General features: G+C 50.6%; 1 protein-coding gene across 1 annotated transcript; it reads left to right on the forward strand.

The window, feature by feature from the left end:
* Window positions 1–1,316: 1,316 nt before the first annotated feature.
* Window positions 1,317–16,399, forward strand: arhgap5 (Rho GTPase activating protein 5). The gene is made up of 7 exons (XM_079752613.1): window positions 1,317–1,542; window positions 5,345–9,342; window positions 11,514–11,667; window positions 11,896–11,973; window positions 12,354–12,485; window positions 12,912–13,017; window positions 13,829–16,399. The coding sequence occupies exons 2-7, from the start codon at window positions 5,629–5,631 to the stop codon at window positions 14,151–14,153; spliced, it is 4,509 nt and encodes a 1,502-aa protein (XP_079608739.1). The 5' UTR covers window positions 1,317–1,542; window positions 5,345–5,628; the 3' UTR covers window positions 14,154–16,399.
* The last annotated feature ends 6,590 nt before the right edge of the window (window positions 16,400–22,989 follow it).

Genomic DNA, 22,989 nt, shown 5'->3' on the forward strand with positions numbered 1-22,989 from the left:
GTGATAATCCTGTCATCCTGACTCAGACTGTTGACAATGTTTACACAGTACCCTGCAAATTGCAAATTCCGCCTCAATGTCGCCCACTAGTGGTGGAGAGAGGGGTGCCATGGTCTGTTCTACTAGACAGGGGCTTAGGTCACCACTACCAACTAATAGTTTTAGAAATTGACAAACCATTGCGACCCAGTTCAACCGGTACCAAGTCGAAATGAAGAGTGTTTTAACCACTTCTTCATCTTTTATAATAGCTGCTTATGGACCTTATATTAGGCCTCATATTAGGCCTTAACTTAGGACTTATATTAGGAATTGGTGAATCAAACATTTCGAAGAGATGTGTCTTTGATATTGTCACGTTATGCACCTTTATTTTAAACATGATGTTACATTAATCAAGTTGAAATGCTCACATTTATATTTGATCTCGGTAAAACAATAGAAACACACCATGTGGATACTTCATAATCAATTTCAAACACACTCACCCAACGGCCTACACGTTTAAAGTAACCTAAAGCAGCCGTTCTATTGGACGCCTCTTCAGAACACAAACTGAATGGTGGTGGGTTAGTTGGTGTGTGTTTGTGGTCATATTGGTGGGTTAGGTGGTGTGTGTTTGTGGTCAAGGTACTGGGTTGGTTGGTGTGTGTTTGTGGTCAAGGTACTGGGTTAGTTGGTGTGTGTTTGTGTGTATATAATGATATACATGATAATAAATAACAGTATAGAACAGTATATCATGGTAATGAGTAATCGTTTAGAACAGTATATCATGATAATTAGTAAAAAATATATCATGATAATGAGTAACAGCACACTATACGATGATAATGAGTAATTGTTTAGAACAGCATATCATGATAATGAGTAACAGCATAGAACAGTATATGATATAATGAATAACAGTATAGAACAGTATATCATGATAAACATAATGAGTAACAGCATATAACAGTATATCAAAGTGACTATAGAACAGTGTATAATCATAAACATATGATAATGGTCAGTAATAACTGCATGGATCTATATATCATGATAAGAGGTAATAGTGACTATAGGATAGTAATTGATTTATACTAGTACCTGTCTAACCCTTCCTGTCTAACTGTGTGTGTGTGTGTGTGTGTGTGTGTTTGTGTGTGCGTGTGTGTGTGTGTCTGTTGAAAAGTTACAGGGAGAAGTAGCGAAAGAGAGACTTGAGTCGAGAGAGGAGGCGCAGAGAGAGAGAGAGAGAGTGAAAGAGCGAGAGGGAGAGCGAGAGCGAGGGAGGGAGAGAGAGAGAGAGAGAGCGAGAGGGGAGGGAGCAGAAAGAGAGACAGTCAGGGTTTCGGATTACATCGCATACCACCAACATCAAGAAATACATGAAAACGGCCCGTTCTGTACTGTTGGGATGCCCTGTTCCAGCCGGACCGCCAGCCGGGACGTGTGACAGCCACCCGGGACGTGTGACGACTTCCCCGGGCCGAGCAGCGCGGCTCCCGGGCGCCGCCGCCGCCTCTCCGCGGTGCAGGAGAGCTGGAGCGACCATGTTAGGTGGGTTTGGAGGACCGCAGACACTCTGCTGTTAGCTCTGGTTGCTAACTGCCATTTTCCCCAAATTCGTGACTTGAGGGCCGTGTCTAGAAGGGTGTAGCATATCTATGATGTATATATGATATACATATGAGATAGTTTGGGGTATAAGTGAGATGTGAGACGTGTACCGGCCGGTTGGGGTTTATTTAAGCTCCGTTTCACCGTATTTTGGGGCTAGCTGCTGCTAGCCAGCAGGCTGAGGCTAGGCTACCCAGCTAGCGTATCCCAGCGGGGGGATAGGCCAGACCTGGCTTTCTGGGTTTCTTAGGAAGAACGAAATTAGATGTGGCGTTTCGTTGTTGATATCTCCTGGTGCATTGGCGCAGATAGCAGCTCTTTCACCCCACCGCCACGAAGCAGCACAACGAGGTGATGGGTTCAAATGAGCTTCAAATGTACGGTTTCCCCACATACTCCCAACATATCTGAACATCATGAGGTTCCTCTGGTCCTCCACTGAAGTGACATCGTGAGGTTCCTCTTGTCCTCCACGGAAGTGACATCGTGAGGTTCCTCTGGTCCTCCACTGTAGTGACATCGTGAGGTTCCTCTGGTCCTCCGCTGAAGTGACATCGTGAGGTTCCTCTGGTCCTCCACGGAAGTGACATTGTGAGGTTCCTCTGGTCCTCATCATGAGGTTCCTCTGGTCCTCCACTAAGATGAGGTTCCTCTGGTCTTCCACTGAGGTGAGATCCAGAGTCCCTGTTCAACAGCGTTTAGATGATGAGCCCGGCCCCCACCCACCCCTCTACAGCAATATGTGACAGGTTACTTTATTCAGCCTGTTTGGTGATCAGCCACATTGTGTCAGCACTGAACAGATAACCTGGTCAATGGTAACAGCTGTCACTCGGTGTTCTTCTCAGATAGTAGGTTTTTATAATAGCACGCCATGCTTCATGGGGATCTCTGACCTTAGCTGTCCTGAAGCCTCTTACCTGCGTGCTGCCAGGCTCTCTGGCCCCATAGCCCGTCCTCTTACCTGGACGCTGCCTGGCTCTCTGGCCACGGCCTTGAACCTGCGAGCGGCTCTCCATTTTCCCTTTCAGAGCCTGTATTCGGGGAGATACGCCTCCTCTAGGGGTTTAGCATTTAGTTATCGAGCTATTAAGATCGGATAGATAACAGAGGACTACTTCGAAACATTTGTGACCAGTGACAATAGGAGCCTATCCCTTTTACAACCTTTATCTGTCGGCCAGGGCTGAGAGATCCAGTTGTCGTGTCTTTAAGACACACAAACAGACTAACTATTAACCAGACAACTCCAGATAAAGTCAATAGGTTATGAGTCCAATCTTTTCCCAATAATAGTTTTGGAAAGGCAATCCTTAACCATTGAAGTATCCAGAGTGAAGCTGTTGATGTACTGTTAACAGAGTAAATGAATCAACGTTCTCTATGGTATCTGGATCTCTGATCTTCTGCTCTTCCTTTATTGGACCATCCCCTGTGCCCTGCTGGACTACAGACTGCACATGTTGTTGGGTCTCACTACGGGGAGTGAACAGACTTGGTGAGGTGCGATATGCAAAGGGCCTTAACATGTCTCTGACTCCTCAAACAACTCCCCTCGGCTAATGTCTGCACATATGTTTTACACATCGTCCGCATCCCTGCCACTGATTAAATGTGTTTAAAAGACCTTGCAAATAAAGGCGTTGGTGTGGAACTAAATATGCAAAGTGTTTTTGGCTTGTTTCTGAAGCTTTTCTAACCGCTGCGAGAATACAGACCTAGAATACAAACTGACCAGTCATTAACTTGTTGTTGACACTTTAGAATCAAGTTATAACACTGGTTAATGTGAAAGAACAGTCGGTTTGTAGAGTTGTTTTGAATATTAAATGGTCTGAAGCTGTTGGCCTTACCGTCATCCTCACATTGTTTACATGGCGTCACTAGACCTGGTCTAGTGGTACACTACAGATCTGGTCTAGTGGAACCTGGTCCCCCATAGACCTAGTCCACTAGACCTGGTCTAGTAGAACCTTTTCTGGCATGGAGTGGGTCCCGTTATAGGTGCTCAATGTGTTCAGGTTATTGGTGGTATAGCACCTGTACCCACCGGTGGTATAGCACCTGTACCCACCGGTGGTAAAGCACCTGTAGCCAACGGTGGTATTGCACCTGTATGCCACAGGTTTATTATACCTGTGGCCCCTGTTGTGCCACAGGCAGTGGCTCAGGTTTGGCTGGTGGGCAAATAGGAAGACGGATGGCTGTGCTCCCAAACCTGCCAGACTAGCTGTTGTTTACTCAATGACATCATATTCCTGGAAGTGGCACACCTGATGTTTCGGGCTCAGGTGTGCTTCCTGTAGCAGGGTGATCCTCTCCTCAGGAGGGCTGATAAAGGGATTATAAAGACAATTATCCTTCACTTTATTATTCAGACTACTGTGAGGTGAGTAGTGTGGTTTTGACTAGTAGAGTCGTGTGGTTTTGAGGATTTCTTTGAATTAGTCCTACTTGTGTAACCAGTGTCGTGGCCAAGTGTTCAGTGACTTGGCGGTAGCCCTCCAGGTCAGCTCTGCACCTAGGGTAGGATGAGGTTCTGGTAGACCTGGTAAGGAAACCTCCACATCTCTATCATGTCTTATTCCTAACCTTAACCCTCTATCACATATCTTAGTCCTAAACTTAACCCTCTATAACGTATCTTAGTCCTAATCTTAACCCTCTATCACTTATCTTACTCCTAATCTTAACCCTCTATAACGTATTTTAGTCCTAATCTTAACCCTCTATCATTTATCTTAGTCCTAAACTTAACCCTCTATCACTTATCTTAGTCCTAACCTTAACCCTCTATCATATATCTTATTCCTAACCTTAAACATCTATCCCTTATCTTAGTCCTAACCTTAACCCTCTATCATATGTCTTAGTCCTAACCTTAAACATCTATCCCTTATCTTAGTCCTAACCTTAACCCTCTATCAATGTCTTAGTCCTAACCTTAAACATCTATCCCTTATCTTAGTCCTGACCTTAACTCTCTATCATGATGCATGATAATGTTATTATTTTGTCCGGGATAATGTTGACGTGACAATTACATATTGTTTCTCATCGGCATCGATAAGTTCCTCTGGAGCCCTGGATGTGCTGTGACTAGTAATCCTAATCCATCAAAATTCAACTGTAATCAGATTACCATCTCCTGCCCTAATCCTCATGTTGGCGTTTTGATGAATTACAAATCAGTGAGTAGTGCGATTCCCGCAGCGAGGCGAATCATTTCTAGGTCATCGGCTGTCAAAGAGCTGGATTCACATGCCATTTATATCCCCTCCCTCTTCTTTATATAACTCTTGGTTGGCTTCTTACTCCCGGGGGAGGAACGATGCCCGTGCCTGAAGTGTTTTCAGTCTGTCATTATGTTTGACCAGATGTCCGCATGTTCTCACTTTTAGAGAAACGCTTTCGTTTTAAGCGTTTCTCATCATTAACCGCTAATTGAAACATATTTGGCATCACACCATTAAAATACTCTCATTGAGAGGACAAATGAAAGAACATAGAATCGTAATTATGGAACTAAACATGGAGTCACGTATTTACTTTTTCCGTAATATGTGGGACGTTCAATTCCGTATTGACGTTAATAATTGGTTTTATCTGTTTTAAAGAGTGAGGAAGATGTGTAAAGAAACTGCATGGGATTGTGTTCCAGGGAGAGGATATGGTATTGTAGATATAGAATATCTAGATTGTGTATGCTTGTGTGTAACTGAGACTCCTGTGTGTCTGGCAGGGAGGTGCTGGTCTACCAGGAGGTGACTTCTCTACCAGGAGGTGACTTCTCTACCAGGAGGTGACTGCTCTACCAGGAGCAGACTGCTCTACCAGGAGCAGACTGCTCTACCAGGAGGTGACTGCTCTACCAGGAGCTGCTGATCGACCAAGAAAGGGACCGTCTCACGGCAGGATTCTCCTCTACAAAGGAACGCACAAGATGAACTCCGACCTGGAATGACCTTTTAATGGGGCTTTTTTTCTCCTGGAGGTGACCAAGTCAGCGATGAGCGGGGGTGAATAATGGCCAAAAACAAGGATGCTCGCCCCCCCACGTTCGCCGTCAGCGTGGTGGGCTTGTCGGGCACAGAGAAGGACAAGGGTAACTGCGGCGTGGGTAAGTCGTGCCTCTGTAACCGCTACGTGCGGTCGGACGCCGACAGCTACTACCCAGAGCACACGTCGGTCCTCAGCACTATAGACTTCGGGGGTCGCGTGGTCAACAATGACCACTTCCTGTACTGGGGGGAAGTGGTGCACCATGGCGACGACGGGCAGGACTGTAAGATCCAGCTCATCGAGCAGACGGAGTTCATCGACGACCAGACGTTCCTCCCGCACCGCAGCACCAACCTGCAGCCCTACAGCAAGAGGGCGGCGTCGGCCAAGCTGCAGTCGGCCGAGAAGCTCATGTACATCTGCACGGACCAGCTGGGCCTGGAGCAGGACTTTGACCAGAGGCAGATGCCTGACGGGAAGCTGACCGTCGACGGCTTCATGCTCTGCGTCGATGTCAGCAAGGGCTGCAACCGGAAGTTCGACGACCAGATGAAGTTCGTGGGGAGCCTCTACGCGCAGATCGGCAAGACGAAAAAGCCCATCGTGCTCGCCGCCACCAAGTGCGACGAGTGCGTGGAGCAGCACCTGAGGGACCTGCAGTCCTTCGCCGCCAGCAAGAAGAACCTGGTGGTGGTGGAGACGTCGGCGCGCACCAGCATCAACGTGGACCTCTGCTTCCACGCCCTCATCCAGCAGATGGACAAGACGCGGGGGAAGCCCAAGACGGTGTCCTACCTGGACGCCTACAAGGTGCAGAGGCAGCACGTCGCCATGGTGACGGACCGCTTCGAGAAGGTGGTGTTGCAGACGGTCCGGGACTACCACATCACGTGGAAGCAGGTGATGAACCAGCTAAAGGGACAGCCGGACTACGAGGACTACATCATCATGGAGGGGACCCGCAAGGCCCGCACCACCTTCACCCGGCACAGCGCGCAGCTCAAACAGGAGCACATCAGGAGGCGCAGGGAGGAGTACCTCACCTCTCTGCCCAAGACCCTCAACAACCTCCTCAACAACCTGGAGGAGGTCGAGCACCTCACCTGGTCAGAGGCCCAGAGCCTGATCCGGGGCCGGCCGGACTTCCAGTGCTGGTTCGTGGTGCTGGAGCACCCACCGTGGGATGAGTCGGACCACATCGACAACAGCGACCGCCGCGTGCCCTTCGACCTCCTGAAGACGCAGGACGGCGAGCGCATCTACCAGAACCACGTGCAGCACCTGTTCTCCGAGAAGAGGCGGGTGGAGATGAAGGACCGCTTCAAGAAGACCCTGGAGCGGGTGCACTTCATCGGGGCCGGGCAGCCCTGGGAGGAGGTCATGTGCTTCGTCATGGAGGACGAGGCCTACAAGTACATCACCGAGTCGGACCGGCGGGACGTCTACAGCCGGCACCAGCTGGAGATCGTGGAGCGCGCCAAAGAGGACTTCCAGGAGATGCTGTTCGAGCACGCGGAGCTGTTCTACGACCTGGATCTGAACGCCACGCCGAGCTGCGACAAGATGAGCGAGATCCACTGCGTGCTGAACGAGGAGCCACGGTACCGGGCGCTGCAGAAGCTGGTCCCCGACCGCGAGTCCCTGCTCCTCAAACACATCGGCTTCGTCTACCACCCCACCAAGCAGACGTGTCTGAGCGGCCAGAGCTGCGTGGACCTGAAGGTGGAGCAGGTCCTCGCCAACCGTCTGGTGCAGCTGGACCACGGCCGCTCCAACCACTACTACAACACGCCCAACATCGACAAGATCAACCTCTGCCTACTGGGCAAGGAGGGACTGGCCCAGGAGCTGGCCAACGAGATCCGAGCTCAGTCCACGGACCACGAGTACGCGCTGGACGGACAGATCTACGAGCTGGACCTGCTCCCGGTGGACGTCAACTCCACGCTGCTCTTCAGCCACAACTGGGTCTCCACCTTCAAGCCCCACGGCTGCTTCTGCGTCTTCAGCTCCATCGAGAGCCTGAACGGCGTGGGCGACTGCATCGGCCGGATCCGGGCGGAGATATTGCAGAGCCGCAGGGAGCGCTTCGCACAGCCGCTGCCCTTCATCCTGGTGCTGGCCAATCAGAGGGACGCCGTGTGTAAGAACACGCCCATCCTGCGTCACCAGGGCCAGCAGCTGGCCAATAAGCTGCAGTGTACGTTCGTGGACATCCCCTCGGGGGCGTTCCCCAGGAAGTTCAACGAGCAGCAGGTGAAGCAGGCCCTCCGGGCCGTGCTGGAGGGGCTGAAGCACAACTCCGACGTCCTGAGCCCCCTGCCCTCCATCAAGGACATGTCGGAGGCGGACCTGCGGATCGTCATGTGCGCCATGTGCTGGGACCCCTTCAGCGTGGACCTCATCCTCTCCCCGTTCCTGGACTCCCAGTGCTGCAGCGCGGGCCAGCCCGGCCAGGGCAACACCCTCGTCCTGGACAAGATCATCGGGGACACCCGGCGGAGGATACAGGTGACGGTGCTGTCCTACCACAGCTCCATCGGCGTGCGCAAGGACGAGCTGGTGCACGGCTACATCCTGGTGTACTCGGCCAAGCGCAAGGCCTCCATGGCAACGCTGCGCGCCTTCCTGGCCGAGGTGCAGGACGTCATCCCCGTGCAGATGGTGGCCATCACCGACAGCCAGGCGGACTTCTTCGAGAACGACGCCATCAAGGAGCTGATGACGGAAGGGGAGCACATCGCCACGGAGATCGCGGCCAAGTTCACGGCGCTGTACTCGCTGTCGCAGTACCACCGGCAGACGGAGGTGTTCACTCCGTTCTTCAACCACGTGCTGGAGAGGAAGCCGGGCATCGAGAACGCCTTCATGCAGGACAGCTCGTCCCGCGACTGCTCCACCACGGCGGCCGGCGAGGACGTGTTCCCGTCCTCGCCCCACAGCCACTCCCCCGTCTACAACCCCTACTACGACTCGGAGGAGGACACGGAGGCCCCGCCCCCCTACAGCCCCATCGGGGACGACGTGCAGCTCCTGCCCACGCCCAGCGAGCGCGCCCGCTACCGCATCGACCTGGAGGGCAACGAGTACCCCGTCCACAGCACGCCCAACAACGACCACGACCGCAACCACAAGGTGCCCCCCCCCGTGCTGCCCAAGCCGGTGCTCCCCAAGCCCGCCGTGCGGAAGCTGGACCCCAACCTGGTGCGCACCATCGAGGCGGGCATGCGGAGCACCCGCCGCTCCCCCCGCGGCACCCTGGCCCGCGGCGAGGACGCCGACGGCTCCGAGAACTACGCCGACCCCGCCGACACCCTGCTGAGGGCCAAGGGCTACGGCAACGACGACATCTACGCCGTGCCCGAGGACGCGCACGGCCTCATGGTCAGGGCGCGCGGCTCCCTGGGGGGGCTGCACGGCGGGGAGGAGGAGAACGGGCTGGACCGGAGGTCGGCCGCCCGCCGGCCGTCCAAGTACAAGCACCGCTCCAAGATCCTGTTCAGCAAGACCAAGGCCTACCAGCGGCGCTTCCACTCGGACAGCGACGGCGAGGAGTCGGGGCGCGCCACGCAGAAGAAGAAGAAGGGGCGCGCCCACCGGGGCAGCGAGGAGGACCCCCTGCTGTCGCCCACCGACGGCTGGAAGGGGGGCATCGACAACCCCGCCATTACCTCGGACCCCGAGCAGGACGATAAGAAGGTCAAGAAGAAGAAGAAGGCCCCCAAGGAGCCAAAGAAGGTGGGTGTGGTCTGGAGAGGGTGGGTGTGGTCTGGAGAGGGTGGGTGCGGTCTGGAGAGGGTGGGTGCGGTCTGGAGAGGGTGGGTGCGGTCTGGAGAGGGTGGGTGCGGTCTGGAGAGGGTGGGTGCGGTCTGGAGAGGGTGGGTGTGGTCTAGATATTGTGGGTGGGGTCGAGAGTTTGGGTGGGGTCGAGAGCGTGGGTGTGGTCGAGAAAAGGTTGGTCGTGAATGTGGGTGTGGTCTAGAGGGAGTGGTTGTGGTCTAGTCAAAGTCAAAGTATACTTTATTATCCCAGAGTTGGAAAACTTGTTTCTAAAATGGGGGGGGGTAGAGAGGCTGGGGTGTAAATGTGGGTGTGGTCTAGAGGGTGGGTGTGGTCTAGAGAGGGTGGGGTGTGAATGTGGGTGTGGTCTAGAGGGTGGGTGTGGTCTAGAGAGGGTGGGGTGTGAAAGTGGGTGTGGTCTAGAGGGTGGGTGTTGTCTAGAGAGGGTGGGGTGTGAATGTGGGGGTGGTCTAGAGGGTGGGTGTGGTCTAGAGAGGGTGGGGTGTGAATGTGGGTGTGGTCTAGAGGGTGGGTGTGGTCTAGAGAGGGTGGGGTGTGAATGTGGGTGTGGTCTAGAGGGTGGGTGTTGTCTAGAGAGGGTGGGGTGTGAATGTGGGGGTGGTCTAGAGGGTGGGTGTGGTCTAGAGAGGGTGGGGTGTGAATGTGGGTGGGACCTGACTGGTTCGTGTTCACGTTAGAAGAATCCAACACATTCTAGCTTTCAGGACAGTTTGGCTGCTGGTTTAGGTTGGTTTAGGTTGGTTTAGGCTGGTTTAGGCTGGTTTAGGTTGGAATAACCTGGTTTAGGCTGGTATAACCTGGTTTAGGCTGGTTTAGTTTGGAATAACGTGGTTTAGGCTGGTATAACCTGGTTTAGGCTGCTGTAGGCTTGTTTACCCTGGTTTAGGCTGGTTTAGGCTTGTTTAGCCTTGTTTAGGTTGGTTAAGGCTGGTTTAGGCTAGTTAAGGCTGGTTTAGGCTGGATAGGCGAGGTTATAGACCCGCATAGAGGGGGTGAGAGTGTTTCCCCCCATTGAACGGGCGTTAGTTTGGGGAGCTGTAAACACTCCGTCTAACTCTTAATATATACGTATGCATTTAGAGATCTGTCCTGACATTTACGTTCACATCTATGTGTCACACATTTGCAAATGGGATTACGAACACACAGATTTAGTTTTGTGGAGCAACCAGTCCATAGCTACGCAGGGCTAGGTGTTAAGCCTAGCCCTTTACCGCCTAGCCCACATCTCAGCCAATCAGAGCGGCCCGAGCTGCTGTCGGCATGACAACTCTTTGAAGAGCTGGGGAGTGTGGGAAATCAAAGCAGCAGCTTGTTCACTGCTCGACTTCGGTTTGAATCAAGCGGCATTCATCCTTTCTTCTTCCTACTTCTTTCACTCCGGCCACCACCCCACCACCTCCTCACTTATCTCCCTCTCTCCCCCCTTTCTCCCTCCCTGCCATCTGAGTATTCCACCTTATCATTCCTCCATCCTTCTGTTTCTCTGACTATTCTTATCTTTTTATGTCTTGCTATGAGGATTGAAGAGATGCAACTGTAATGAAAACCGACATTACAGTTAATCTAATCTAATATACTTCTCTCTCTCTCTCTCTCTATACTCTCTCTCTATACTCTCTCTCTCTTAAGTATACTCTGTCTAATTATACTCTCTCACTAACTATACTCTCTTCTCTTTAACCCTACTGTCTCATTCTGTTTCTCTTAGATATTCTCTCTCTCTCTCTCTCTCTCTCTCACTATGCTGTCTCATTCTGTTTCTTTAAGCATACTCCCTCTCTCTTACCACTTTATAACAGCCGACATCTGGATAAAAATGTCTGTTTACATTTCACTTCATGCTGCTTCCATTTATACCTTAGTTATTCTTATATACTAGCTATTATTCAATTTTTATTTTATTTTAATTATGCATGTCCAGTATTGTAGTTTACTTATTTGTTTGCTTAGGCTTAGCTCGCTTACTTGTGTTTCTTTTATACTTTTACTTTTCTTTTATATTGCACTGTTGAAGGAGCATGAGACTCAAGAATTCCATTGCCAGCGACTGCGTCTGTAATTGTTGTGCATATGACAAACAGACCGTCTTGAATCACTCTGTGCAGCCCAAATCGTCCAAGCCGGCCAAGCCCCTGTACCCCCCAACGAGGAGGACCTGGGACAGTAACTACTTCGGGGTCCCACTCCACACGCTGGTGACCCCAGAGAGACCGATCCCCCTCTTCATAGAGAAGTGTGTGGACTACATCGAGCGCATCGGTGAGTCAACCAGCTAACTAACTCAACCTACTCACTAACCGCGGATCACTATAACGCCAACACGTTACCGGTCATAGAACCCCTAACCCTGCAGTGTCGGTGCCCTGAGTTATCTCAGGAGCTAGGTGTGTATATGGTGATCAATAATACTATCGATCACATGTGTGTGCAGAAGGAGCTAGGTGTGTATATGGTGATCAATAATGATATGGATCCATTGTATCTCAGGGTTGACCACGGAGGGACTGTACCGGGTCAGTGGAAACAAGACGGACCAGGACAACATCCAGAAACAGTTTGACCAAGGTAACACACACACACGCACACACACACATACCTCACACACACACGCGCACACACACACACAGACATGACAAGCACGCACGCACGCACACAGGCCCCGTCTCTCTTCTCCTCATCCTGTCTCTTTTCTCCTCCTGTCTCTCTCCTCCCCGTCTCTCTCCTGTCTCTCTCCTCCCCGTCTCTCTCCTGTCTCTCCTCCTCCGGTCTCACGCCTCCCCCTGTCTCCCCTGTCTCTCTCCTCCTCCTGTCTCTCTCCTCCTCCGGTCTCACTCCTCCTCCCTGTCCCTCTCCTCCCCCTGTCCCTCTCCTCCCCCTGTCTCTCTCCTCCCCCTGTCTCTCTCTCCTCCGGTCTCATGTCTCTCTCCTCCGGTCTCTCCTGGTAGACACCAGTCTGGACCTGGTCCTGATGGACGTGGCGGTGAACGCGGTGGCCGGGGCGCTGAAGGCCTTCTTCGCTGACCTCCCGGACCCCCTCATCCCCTACAACCTCCACCCGGAGCTGGTGGAGGCAGCCAGTCAGTACACACACACACACACACACACACACACACACACACACACACACACACACACACACACACACACACACACACACACACACACACACACACACACACACACACACACACACACACACACACTCTACAACCTCCACCCTCCACCTCACCTGGGGACACACACACTCTACAACCTCCACCTCAGCTGGGGACACACACACACACACTGTATAACCTCCACCTCACCTTGGGACACACACTCTGTACAACCACCATCTCACCTTGAGAACACACACACACACACTCTGTATAACCTCCACCTCACCTGGGAACACTCACACACACACACACACACACACTCCATTTCAGGTTCACTATATATTAAGTATCTTATATTGTGTATCTAACTGTGTGTGTTTGTGTGTGTGTGTGTGTGTTAATCAGAAATCTTAGATTACATGGAGCGACTGCAGGTGTTACGAGAGATTGTCAACAAGTTCCCTCCTGTCAACTACCTGGTCTTCAAATATATCATCGCTCACCTGAACAGGTAACTGACTCTCCCTCACACATATAGCATCCACGCCTGAACAGGTAACTCTCCTTCACACATATAGCATCACTCACCTGAACAGGTAACTCACCTGAACACATAAAGCATCACTCACCTGAACAGGTAACTCACTTTAACACATGTATCTTCACTCACCTGAACACATTAAGCATCACTCACCTGAATAGGTAACTGACTCACCTTCACACACATATCATCACTCACCTGAACAGGTAACTGACTCAGCTTTACACATATAGCATCACTTACCTGAACAGGTAACTCACCTTCACACACATATCATCACTCACCTGAACAGGTAACTCAACTTATCATCACTCACCTGAACAGGTAACTCTCTAAAACATATATCATCACTCACCTGAACAGGTAACTCACCTTTACACATATAGCATCACTTACCTGAACAGGTAACTCACCTTCACACACATATCATCACTCACCTGAACAGGTAACTCACCTTATCATCACTCACCTGAACAGGTAACTCTCTAAAACATATATCATCACTCACCTGAACAGGTAACTCACCTTCATACACACATCACCGCTCACCTGAACAGGTGACTCACCTTCACACACACATCACCGCTCACCTGAACAGGTAACTCACCCTTCACACACACATCACCGCTCACCTGAACAGGTAACTCACCTTCACACACACATCACCGCTCACCTGAACAGGGAGGCGGCACACCCTTAGCCACAGTGCAGACGACGGGGTGCAGAGTTCCACAAATGCCCAGGTCATGCGTGACCCGGGGGCGATGCGGTGTCTCCGCAGGGTGAGCCAACAGAGCAAGACCACCCTGATGACGGCGGAGAACCTGTCCATCTGCTTCTGGCCCACGCTGATGCGGCCCGACTTCGAGAACCCCGAGACGCTGTCCACCACCAAGCTGAGCCAGGCCGTGGTGGAGGACTTCATCCGCCAGAGCCACTACTTCTTCCACGGCGGCGAGGTGGCCGACAGCTCCAGCAGCGAGGGCACGCCCCCGCCGCACCACTGCCACAGCATGGTGGAGGCCCTGCTCCCCCTCCAGCTGCCGCCCCCACTGCAGCCCCAGCAGATCCAGCACTCCCTGCCCCAGGACCCCCTCCTCCTCTAGAGGGGGCTCCCCCACTCGGACTACAGGAGGGGTCAGAACGGGGGGGAGGGGTTAGGGGTGGGCGTGTGTGTGCGCGTGTGTGTGTGTGTGTGTGCGTGCGTGTGTGCGTGTGCGTGTCTCTGACTGAATGGAGGTGTCGTCGTTTCTTTATTTGCTCAAAGACACTCCGGCTGTCGGTGGCTCTGTTAACCACTAGCGTGTGGGGCGATCCTGGACCAGCCTAACCCGACCAGGGACAGCCGTGGCCTGGCCCCACACACACACCTGCCTTCCCCTGGCCCTGGAACACAGGAACCACTAGGGGCCACTAGGAGCCACTGAGAGACAGTAGGGTCCCCCAGGGACCACTAGGAGCAACTATTGACCACTAGAAGTCACTAGGAGCCCCTAGGAGCAACGTTGGACCAATAGGAGACACTAAGGGCCCCTAGGGGCCACAAGTGGTCACTAGGGGTAACTAGTGATCCCTAGGGGCCACTAGAAGCCAGCACGGGCCACTAGGGGCCGCTAGGAGCCACTAGGCGCCAGAAGGACTGTGTTGATGGTATGGCACACTCGGGACCCCAAGGCTTCCAGCCCCTGCGGTCGGGTCCCTGCTTACCTGGGCTCCTCTAATACTACAGGCCCAGGCTGGGTTCGGGGCCTTCGAGGTGGAGGTGAGGGGATCTAATTCCCTCACCAGGTGGTGAGAGAGAAACCCTGGTGTTAAAGTACTGGTGAACGTTGACCCTAAAGGCGGAACACGCATGCGTCAAGTTATGTTTTGTATCGTTTTTCATCAGCGGACGCTTCTGTCGTTTTTTTTTTTAAAGTGTGTGTGTGTGTGTGTGTGTGTGTTTGTGTGTGTGAATGTGTGTGTGTGTGTGTGTGGAGCAACATAGAGGGACCCTGGCCGTCTGGACTGCAGTGCAATGCATTCTGGACGGGTCGTGGCGGGGTCACTTAGTAGCATGTCTTGTTTTAACCTTCACTGGTCCGTGACGGAGCCACTCCATCCCTGGATGTCGCATATTTTTGGTTATAAGTCAGAAATAGTTTCCCTAAAGTAGAGGAGAGAAATCTATAAAAGTATATAAATAAATCTATATAATAAATCTAAAGTAGCTGATTGTTGCGACGCCGCGGTACTCAGCTCACACTACAACCTCTTGTTTCCGAGCGACGTGGTGTCCTCCCCACGCCACAGACTGCTGCTTCTGTCTTCTTCCCTACAGTGTTTTCTAGAAGATTCTGATCAACGTGTTCAAACCCGCTGTTGCTCGTCCCTCTCTCTCCCCCCCCTGCCTCCCTCCTCTCCCCCCTCCCTGGCCCTCCCCCAGAACAGGACAAACTGGATTTCTCGTACGTAGGACTGACTGTCCGCCTTGAGCCGCTGTGTTCCAACAGGTCCCTTTTGGGCGCTGACCAGATGTCCATGTTCACACCTGAGGAACACAAGTCCTTCTGAAGGCCTCTGCTGGCTTTCACATGGAGAGTGGATGTGTAGCTTCGCGGGAGTGGAGCCTACAGTCAACATGCTTCTCGGGGGGGGGGGGGGGGTTCCATTCCTCGACCTGAACCTACCCACCCCACAGAAGTATTTCAGCTGAGCGTGTAATGATAAGCACATTGTTCTGACCTAGAATCCTCCAGAAACGTTGAATATGGTCTTCCTGTCTGGGGCCCTCTCTCCTACCTTAGTTCAGGGACTTAAAGGGAATCAAGGCTGAGGCCAGAGAGGCCAACGCTGACCCCTTAGAGGCGGGTCGCTCATCGCTCTGCACACGGCGCTCCACTATAGCACACGGCCGCTAGGCCCGCCGTAGATCATCGTAGACCACGTAACGTTCATGTGATGAGTTCGGTGGGCACTGCCTTCTTCTAGACCGGGTCCTAGGGTGGGGGACCAGAAGTGTCCTCTGGTTTGGGGTGGGCGGGGGACCGGACCCAGGGACCACTGAATGCGTCTCTTGGGGGGGCCCGAGGTGAAGACGTTGAGGCACTCCTACAACAGACGAGGGGAGGTTCTACCTACAGTCTATTGTTGATGATTTAAGGTTTTTAATGTAGATTCCCATCAAACATAAGACTGTCGTCATCATTTTGTTCATAAGATCTGCTTGCTTCCTCAAACTGGTGTACAAACCGAGTCCCACTTTAACCTCATCTGCTGTGTATTATAGTAAATAAACATTTTGTCAAATGAGAAACTCTAAAGCAACCTTTCTTTCTCCATAATGTTTCCAAATAAAGTTTTGTTTTTCCAACTATGGAGTGGGGTGTTTTTGTTTGATTGAATGCAGCATTAAAATCTAGGTAGGCCATAGGCCTAAAAACATTAACAGCATTTAATTATGCAGTTAGTTATGATATTAGATAATGACGGATGATGATATTAGATGATAATGATAGATGATAATCATATTAGATAATGATATCAGATGATGATATTAGATGATAATGATATTACATTATTATAATTATCTATTTTCCTCTGGTTCGATGCTAAACAGCATTTTGTTATCTCAGTTGTACTGTGCATTGACAATGAAGCTGAATCTAACGGAATCAGATAGTTGAAATAGGAGGGTTAACATGGCTATGTGGCTGATGTTCCACACGGTGGCGTTAAGAGCAGTTTTCAAGCTAAACTCTCTTGCTCCCGCTCGCGCTCTCTTATGGGGGGAAGCACCACACCCCGTCAGCCAATCAGAAGGCAGCTACACCCTCTCCATCACATCATTTCAGTTTCCTAGGTAACAGTTCATGCCCCTCTACTGCCCCCTCCCTCTCTCTCTCTCTAGAAGGTGCTGCATCATCTCCCCCTCTCTCCCCATCTTTCTCCCTCTCCCCCTCTCTCTCTCCTCTCTCCGTTGAGCTAGCTGCTCCATTGCTAACACATTAGCCTCCTCTTCTACACTGTTAGCTGCATCTCTCTGTGACACTGCGGTGGGCTTGTCCTAAAACAGGCAGACACCACCCACCACCCCCTCTCTCTCTCCACCCCTCTCTCCCTCCGACCCTCCCCCTCTCCACCCCTCCCTCCCTCCACCCTCTCTCCATCTCTCCATCCCTCCGTCCCATTATAGCTGCTGACTCCAGAAGAGAAGAGGAAGATGAGGTAGGTAGCGCTGTTTTCATGTTCGATCTACACTGTGTGTGCGTGTCTGCGTGTCTCTCTGTGTGTGTGTGTGTGTGTGTGTGTGTGTGTGTGTGTGTGTGCGTGCGTGTGCGTGCGTGTGTGTGTTCTAATCCTGTGGAATGCTTTAATGAGCCGTTTCGATGCTAATGTTTTGAAAAAGAGGGAGAGACTAGGTCAGACTGCAGGGTGTGTGTGTGTGTGTGTGTGTGTGTGTTTGTTTGTGTGTGTGTGTGTATGCGTGTGCGTGCGTGTGCGTGTGTGGCCTATCCCTCCCGCCGCAGCATGGAGGGATAGGCCAACACCTTTATCTCTCCCTCTCTCTCTGTTGTGTTGTCTTCTTCACCGCCAACACAACCATTTGTGTATTGAGCTGCAGTGGATGGTTTGTGTAGGCTGTGAGTGTATGTGTTGTGGTCTAATTGTTTATGGTTAATGCTGTATGTGTGTGTGCATTGTTGTGGTGTAGTTGTAATGTGTGTTATTCAGGGGGGTTGTTAGAGGTTGTTGTGTGTCCTGAGTTGCAGATCTTATCTTGTTCTCATGATGATGATGATGGTGATGGCATGTGAAGAAGTGGTGACATCACTTCCTGTTGGATCCCGTCATCTTTCAACTAGTGTGTGTGTGAGAGAGAGAGAGAGAGAGAGAGAGTGAGAGTGTGTATTGTTGTTTCATCATATATATCAAACAACTTGGAAGTGATGTCACCACTTAGGGACTGATGTCACCTGGGTCCCGTCAGGGAAGGAGGGGACATGAGGAGATAGTGAGGAGGAGAGGGGACAGAAGGAGGAGACAAAAGGAGATAGAGAGGAGGACAGGGGACAGAAGGAGGAGACATTAGGTGATAGGGAGGAGGAGAGGGGACAGAAGGAGGAGACAAAAGGAGATAGAGAGGAGGACAGGGGACAGAAGGAGGAGACATTAGGTGATAGGGAGGAGGAGAGGGGACAGAAGGAGGAGACATTAGGAGATAGGGAGTTGAGGAGGGGACAGAAGGAGGAGACATTAGGAGATAGGGAGGAGGAGAGGGGACAGAAGGAGGAGACATTAGGAGATAGGGAGGAGGAGAGGGGACAGAAGGAGGAGACATTAGGAGATAGGGAGGAGGAGAGGGGACAGAAGGAGGAGACAAAAGGAGATAGAGAGGAGGAGAGGGGACAGAAGGAGGAGACATTAGGAGATAGGGAGGAGGAGAGGGGACAGAAGGAGGAGACATTAGGAGATAGGGAGGTGAGGAGGGGACAGAAGGAGGAGACATTAGGAGATAGGGAGGAGGAGAGGGGACAGAAGGAGGAGACATTAGGAGATAGAGAGGTGAGGAGGGGACAGAAGGAGGAGACATTAGGAGATAGGGAGGAGGAGAGGGGACAGAAGGAGGAGACATTAGGAGATAGGGAGGAGGAGAGGGGACAGAAGGAGGAAAGGTGTCAGAGAGACCCGGACATGAGGAGATAGAAAGGTGACTAATAATAATACGTTCAACTTATATAGCGCTTTCCTAAATACTCAAAGACGCTTTACACAGTGAACACAAATTAAAATCATTTAATAAGAAAAGGTAAAAAGACAAAAAGATCAAATGGGATAAAATAAAATGGGTAGCTAACAAACTAGAATAGGTAGATAAAACTAGGGTCAGTTAAGTGGAGAGAAGGGAAGGAGGTTTTGTGGTGGAAGCGATCGTGGAAAGGCGTGTTTTGAGGGCCTGTTTAAAGGATGGGAGTGGGTCATAAGAGAGGATAGAAGTAGGGCAGAGTTGGGCAGTAGCCTGCGTTGACGATGGGGACCGCAAACCTGAAGACTTGATGCTGTGTGAGTTATACAATAGTGTGGGCTGAGGCCGGCATGTCTCTTGTCTAGTCCTATTATCTTAAAATACTACTAACCATATTCAGGTAAATAGATTGTAATAACAATCATTGCCACAGAATCAATGATTGTACAATATGTATGTCTAGATAACGTATAACAAGTAACATTTATGCTCAATGATTCTAATGGAGGAGTATTACTGGTACTGATAACCAGAAGAATCTGGAGCTCATGTTTGATCGGCTCTGGCCTCTCCTGTTCAGACCTGGCCCGGGTCGGGCCAATCACAAACCTTCATCTAATAGGGGGCGGGTATTACTCGATGACTGGACAGGAGTGCCCTATGGGAGCAGGGTTGAGACATTTTCATAAACCAAGATGGCTGTCGCTGATGAGCCACACATTTCGCTTACCCTGATTGGTTGTAGAGCTATCCAATCACAGCCAGAGGCATAGACGCGGTGATTACATGGATGTTAGCATGGTGTGTATGTAAACAATAACGTTTACATAGACGTGTTGACAACATTATGGATGTTAGCATGGTGTGTATGTAAACAATAACATTTACATAGACGTGCTAATAACATTATGGATGTTAGCATGGTGTGTATGTAAACAATAACGTTTATATAGACGTGATAACATTATGGATGTTAGCATGGTGCGTATGCAAACAATAACATTTATATACACGTGGTAACACACACACACACAGACACACACACACAAACACACAGAACCCCCATTCCCACCTCTGGTAGCCGTGGTAGCAGTAACCATGGTGAGCGATGATAACACTGCCTGAACCACTCTATTGTTCCATCTCCTCATCCGCCCTCCATTCATACCAACATACACACTAGCTAGTTCCGACTACGTTGTTCTGCTAGCTCCGACAACGTTGTTCTGTTAGCTCCGACTACGTTGTTCTGCTAGCTCCGACAACGTTGTTCTGTTAGCTCCGACTACGTTGTTCTGCTAGCTCTACTACATGGTTCTGCTAGCTTCGACTACGTTGTTCTGTTAGCTCCGACTACATGGTTCTGTTAGCTACTGTTAGCTCCGACTACGTTGTTCTGTTAGCTCCAACTACATGGTTCTGTTAGCTCCGACTACGTTGTTCTGCTAGCTCCGACTACGTTATTCTGCTAGCTCAGACTATGTTCTTCTGTTAGCTCCGACTACGTTGTTCTGTTAGCTCCAATTACATGATTCTGCTAGCTCTGACTATGTTGTTAGCTACTGTTAGCTCCGACTACGTTGTTCTGTTAGCTTGGATGATGTTGTTCCATTAGCTCCGACTACAATGTTCTGCTAGCTCAGACTATGTGGTTCTGTTAGCTCAGACTATGTGGTTCTGTTAGCTCCGACTATGTGGTTCTGTTAGCTCCGGCTACGTTGTTCTGTTAGCTCTGACTACGTTGTTCTGTTAGCTACTGTTCGCTCAGACTACGTGGTTGTGTTAGCTCAGACTACGTTGTTCTGTTAGCGCTGACTACGTTGTTCTGCTAGCTTGGATAGCTAGGTTGTTAGCTACTGTTAGCTCTGGCTGAATGCTAGGGCTCCTCCCTTCGTATGGAGTGTGTCTGATGCTGAGCTGTGCTTATGAGCCGCCTGATGCTGGTCTCTAGGCTGATGCTGTTTTTAGCTGATATTGACACAGGATGGCTGTGGTCTCCTTACTATTAAGTTAAGATGCTACAAGTCCTCATCACCTTCCTTCTTAATGTTTGCTTCCTCTACACACATATTCCTCCACTCTCTCCTCTTCTCTCTTATCCTATCTCCTCTCTCCTCTTGTCCTATCATCTTCTTCCCTCTCTCCTCTTCTCTCTTCTCCTCCTCTCTCATCTCCTCGCTCCCCTTCTCTCTATTCGCCTCTCTCCTCTCCTCTCTCCTCTCCTCTCCTCTCTTCTCTATCCTCCCCTCTCTATTCTTCTCTCTCCTCTCTCTCCTCTCCTCCTCTCTCCTCTCCTCCTCTCTCCTCTCCTTTCCTCTCTCTCCTCTCTGGGCTGTGATGATGTGTGTGTGTGGCCCTTATCAGAAGTAGAGCTTCAGGGCGTGGCACCAGTCCACAAACACACACTGCTCTGGTCTGGTTTATGACTCGGCAGAAGGGGTATCATGAGGGCAGTTACCGTCCTGGTGGGGCTAACGTGCGTCAGCAGATAGTACGGCTACCAACAGACATGTCAAAGGGAAACGGATTGCTTCTGCTTTACAATTCCAGTGGCTGGGCCCTGCTGAGCGACTGCAGCCACATGTTAGTCTGTACGGTAGTACTGTGTGCTATGTTAATACGGTAGTACTGTGTGTTATGTTAATACTGTACTATGGGGTTATGTTAATACTGTAGTACTGTGTTATGTTAATACTGTAGTACGGGGTTATGTTAATACTGTAGTACTGTGGTATCACAACACTGTATTGCTCTGTTATGTTAATATGTAGTAGTAGTAGTAGTAGCTACAGTTGGTCCTTCATCACAGCTACAGTTTATCCTTCATCACAGCTACAGTCTTCATCACAACTACAGTCTGTCCTTCATCACAGCTAGTCTCCATCACGGCTACGATCTTTGTTTTATTACAGTAAACGTCCGTCCTGTATTACAGTAACTCAGTCCTTTATCCCAGTGAGTCAGTGCCTCATCACCCCTACAGCCTGAGAAAGCCTTGAGGAGGGAAACACACCGGTACCCTCCTTCTAGAGGAGGCTCAGGGGGCACTAGGGGCCAGAGGTGAAGAGGTAAGAGGTTTCATGAACCTCAACCAGTCGTGTTTGTCAAGCTTCTGTAACCCTGGGACGTTATCGGACACATCGTGTAGAGGTCCGATGTCGTCAAGGTTACCGCCGCTTGTCTCCTTCACTTCCACCTCGTCCTGAAACAGGATGCTCTGTGGCTCAGAGCTCCGTGCTCTGAGGCAGATCACCTTCCACTGTGATCACACACCTTATATTTACATACATACAGGCTATTGACAGTATGGATCTTTGAAGACTAACTGATTGGTACGAAGTTACTTTGGTTCCCTCCCCTCAAACTCTCCTCCTCCTCTCTGTTACTAATCTCTCCACTTTTATTTCTCCATACTTCCTCCTTTTGTTTCCTCTCAATCTCTGCCATGTCCTCACCTCCCCTCTCCTCTCTTTTTCCCTGAAGGAGATGTGAAAAAACAAGGAAAAATACTTTACATTAACATTTAAATTTTACAATTATTTAACTACTTGTTTTTGTTTCTTTCATATTTGAAAAAGAAAACCTGAATCAAATCAAACCCTCCTCTCCTCTCTTCTCCTCTCCTCTTCTTTCTTCTCCTCTCCTCTTCTCTTCCTCCCCTCCTCTCCCCTCCTTTCCTCCCCTCCGCTCCCCTCCTTTCCTCTCCTCCTCTCCCCTCCTCTCCTCTCCTCTCTCCTCCTCTCCTCTCCTCTCCACCCTTGTCAGACACCTGATATGAAGATAGTTGTATCAATGTGTGTCGGGTTGTACTTGGGTGAAAGTCTGCTAGTGTGTGTGTGCGTTTGTGTGTGTGTGTTTGGTGTACGCTAGAGGACATGATCTTCATCTTTGATATATTATTCATGTGATTAGCAACCCCTTGAGATTTGCACACACACACACACACACACACACACACACACACACATACATACATACGCACACACACACACACACACACACACACACACACACACACATAGACATAGACTCCTATAGATAGACAGACAAACGTTGACTTCTTCAGGTGGTAGCTTATAGAATAATTATGCTAACTGTATCCCCTCTCCTCTACTCTCCTCTCCTTTTCTCTCCTCTCCTCCTGTCCTCCTCTCCTCTCCTCTCCTCTCCTTTCCTCTCCTCTCAAATCCTCTCATATCCTCGCCTCTCCTCCTCTC

Source organism: Pollachius pollachius (genome assembly GCF_949987615.1).
Source record: "Pollachius pollachius genome assembly, chromosome: 15".
NCBI classification, from domain to species: Eukaryota; Metazoa; Chordata; class Actinopteri; order Gadiformes; family Gadidae; genus Pollachius; species Pollachius pollachius.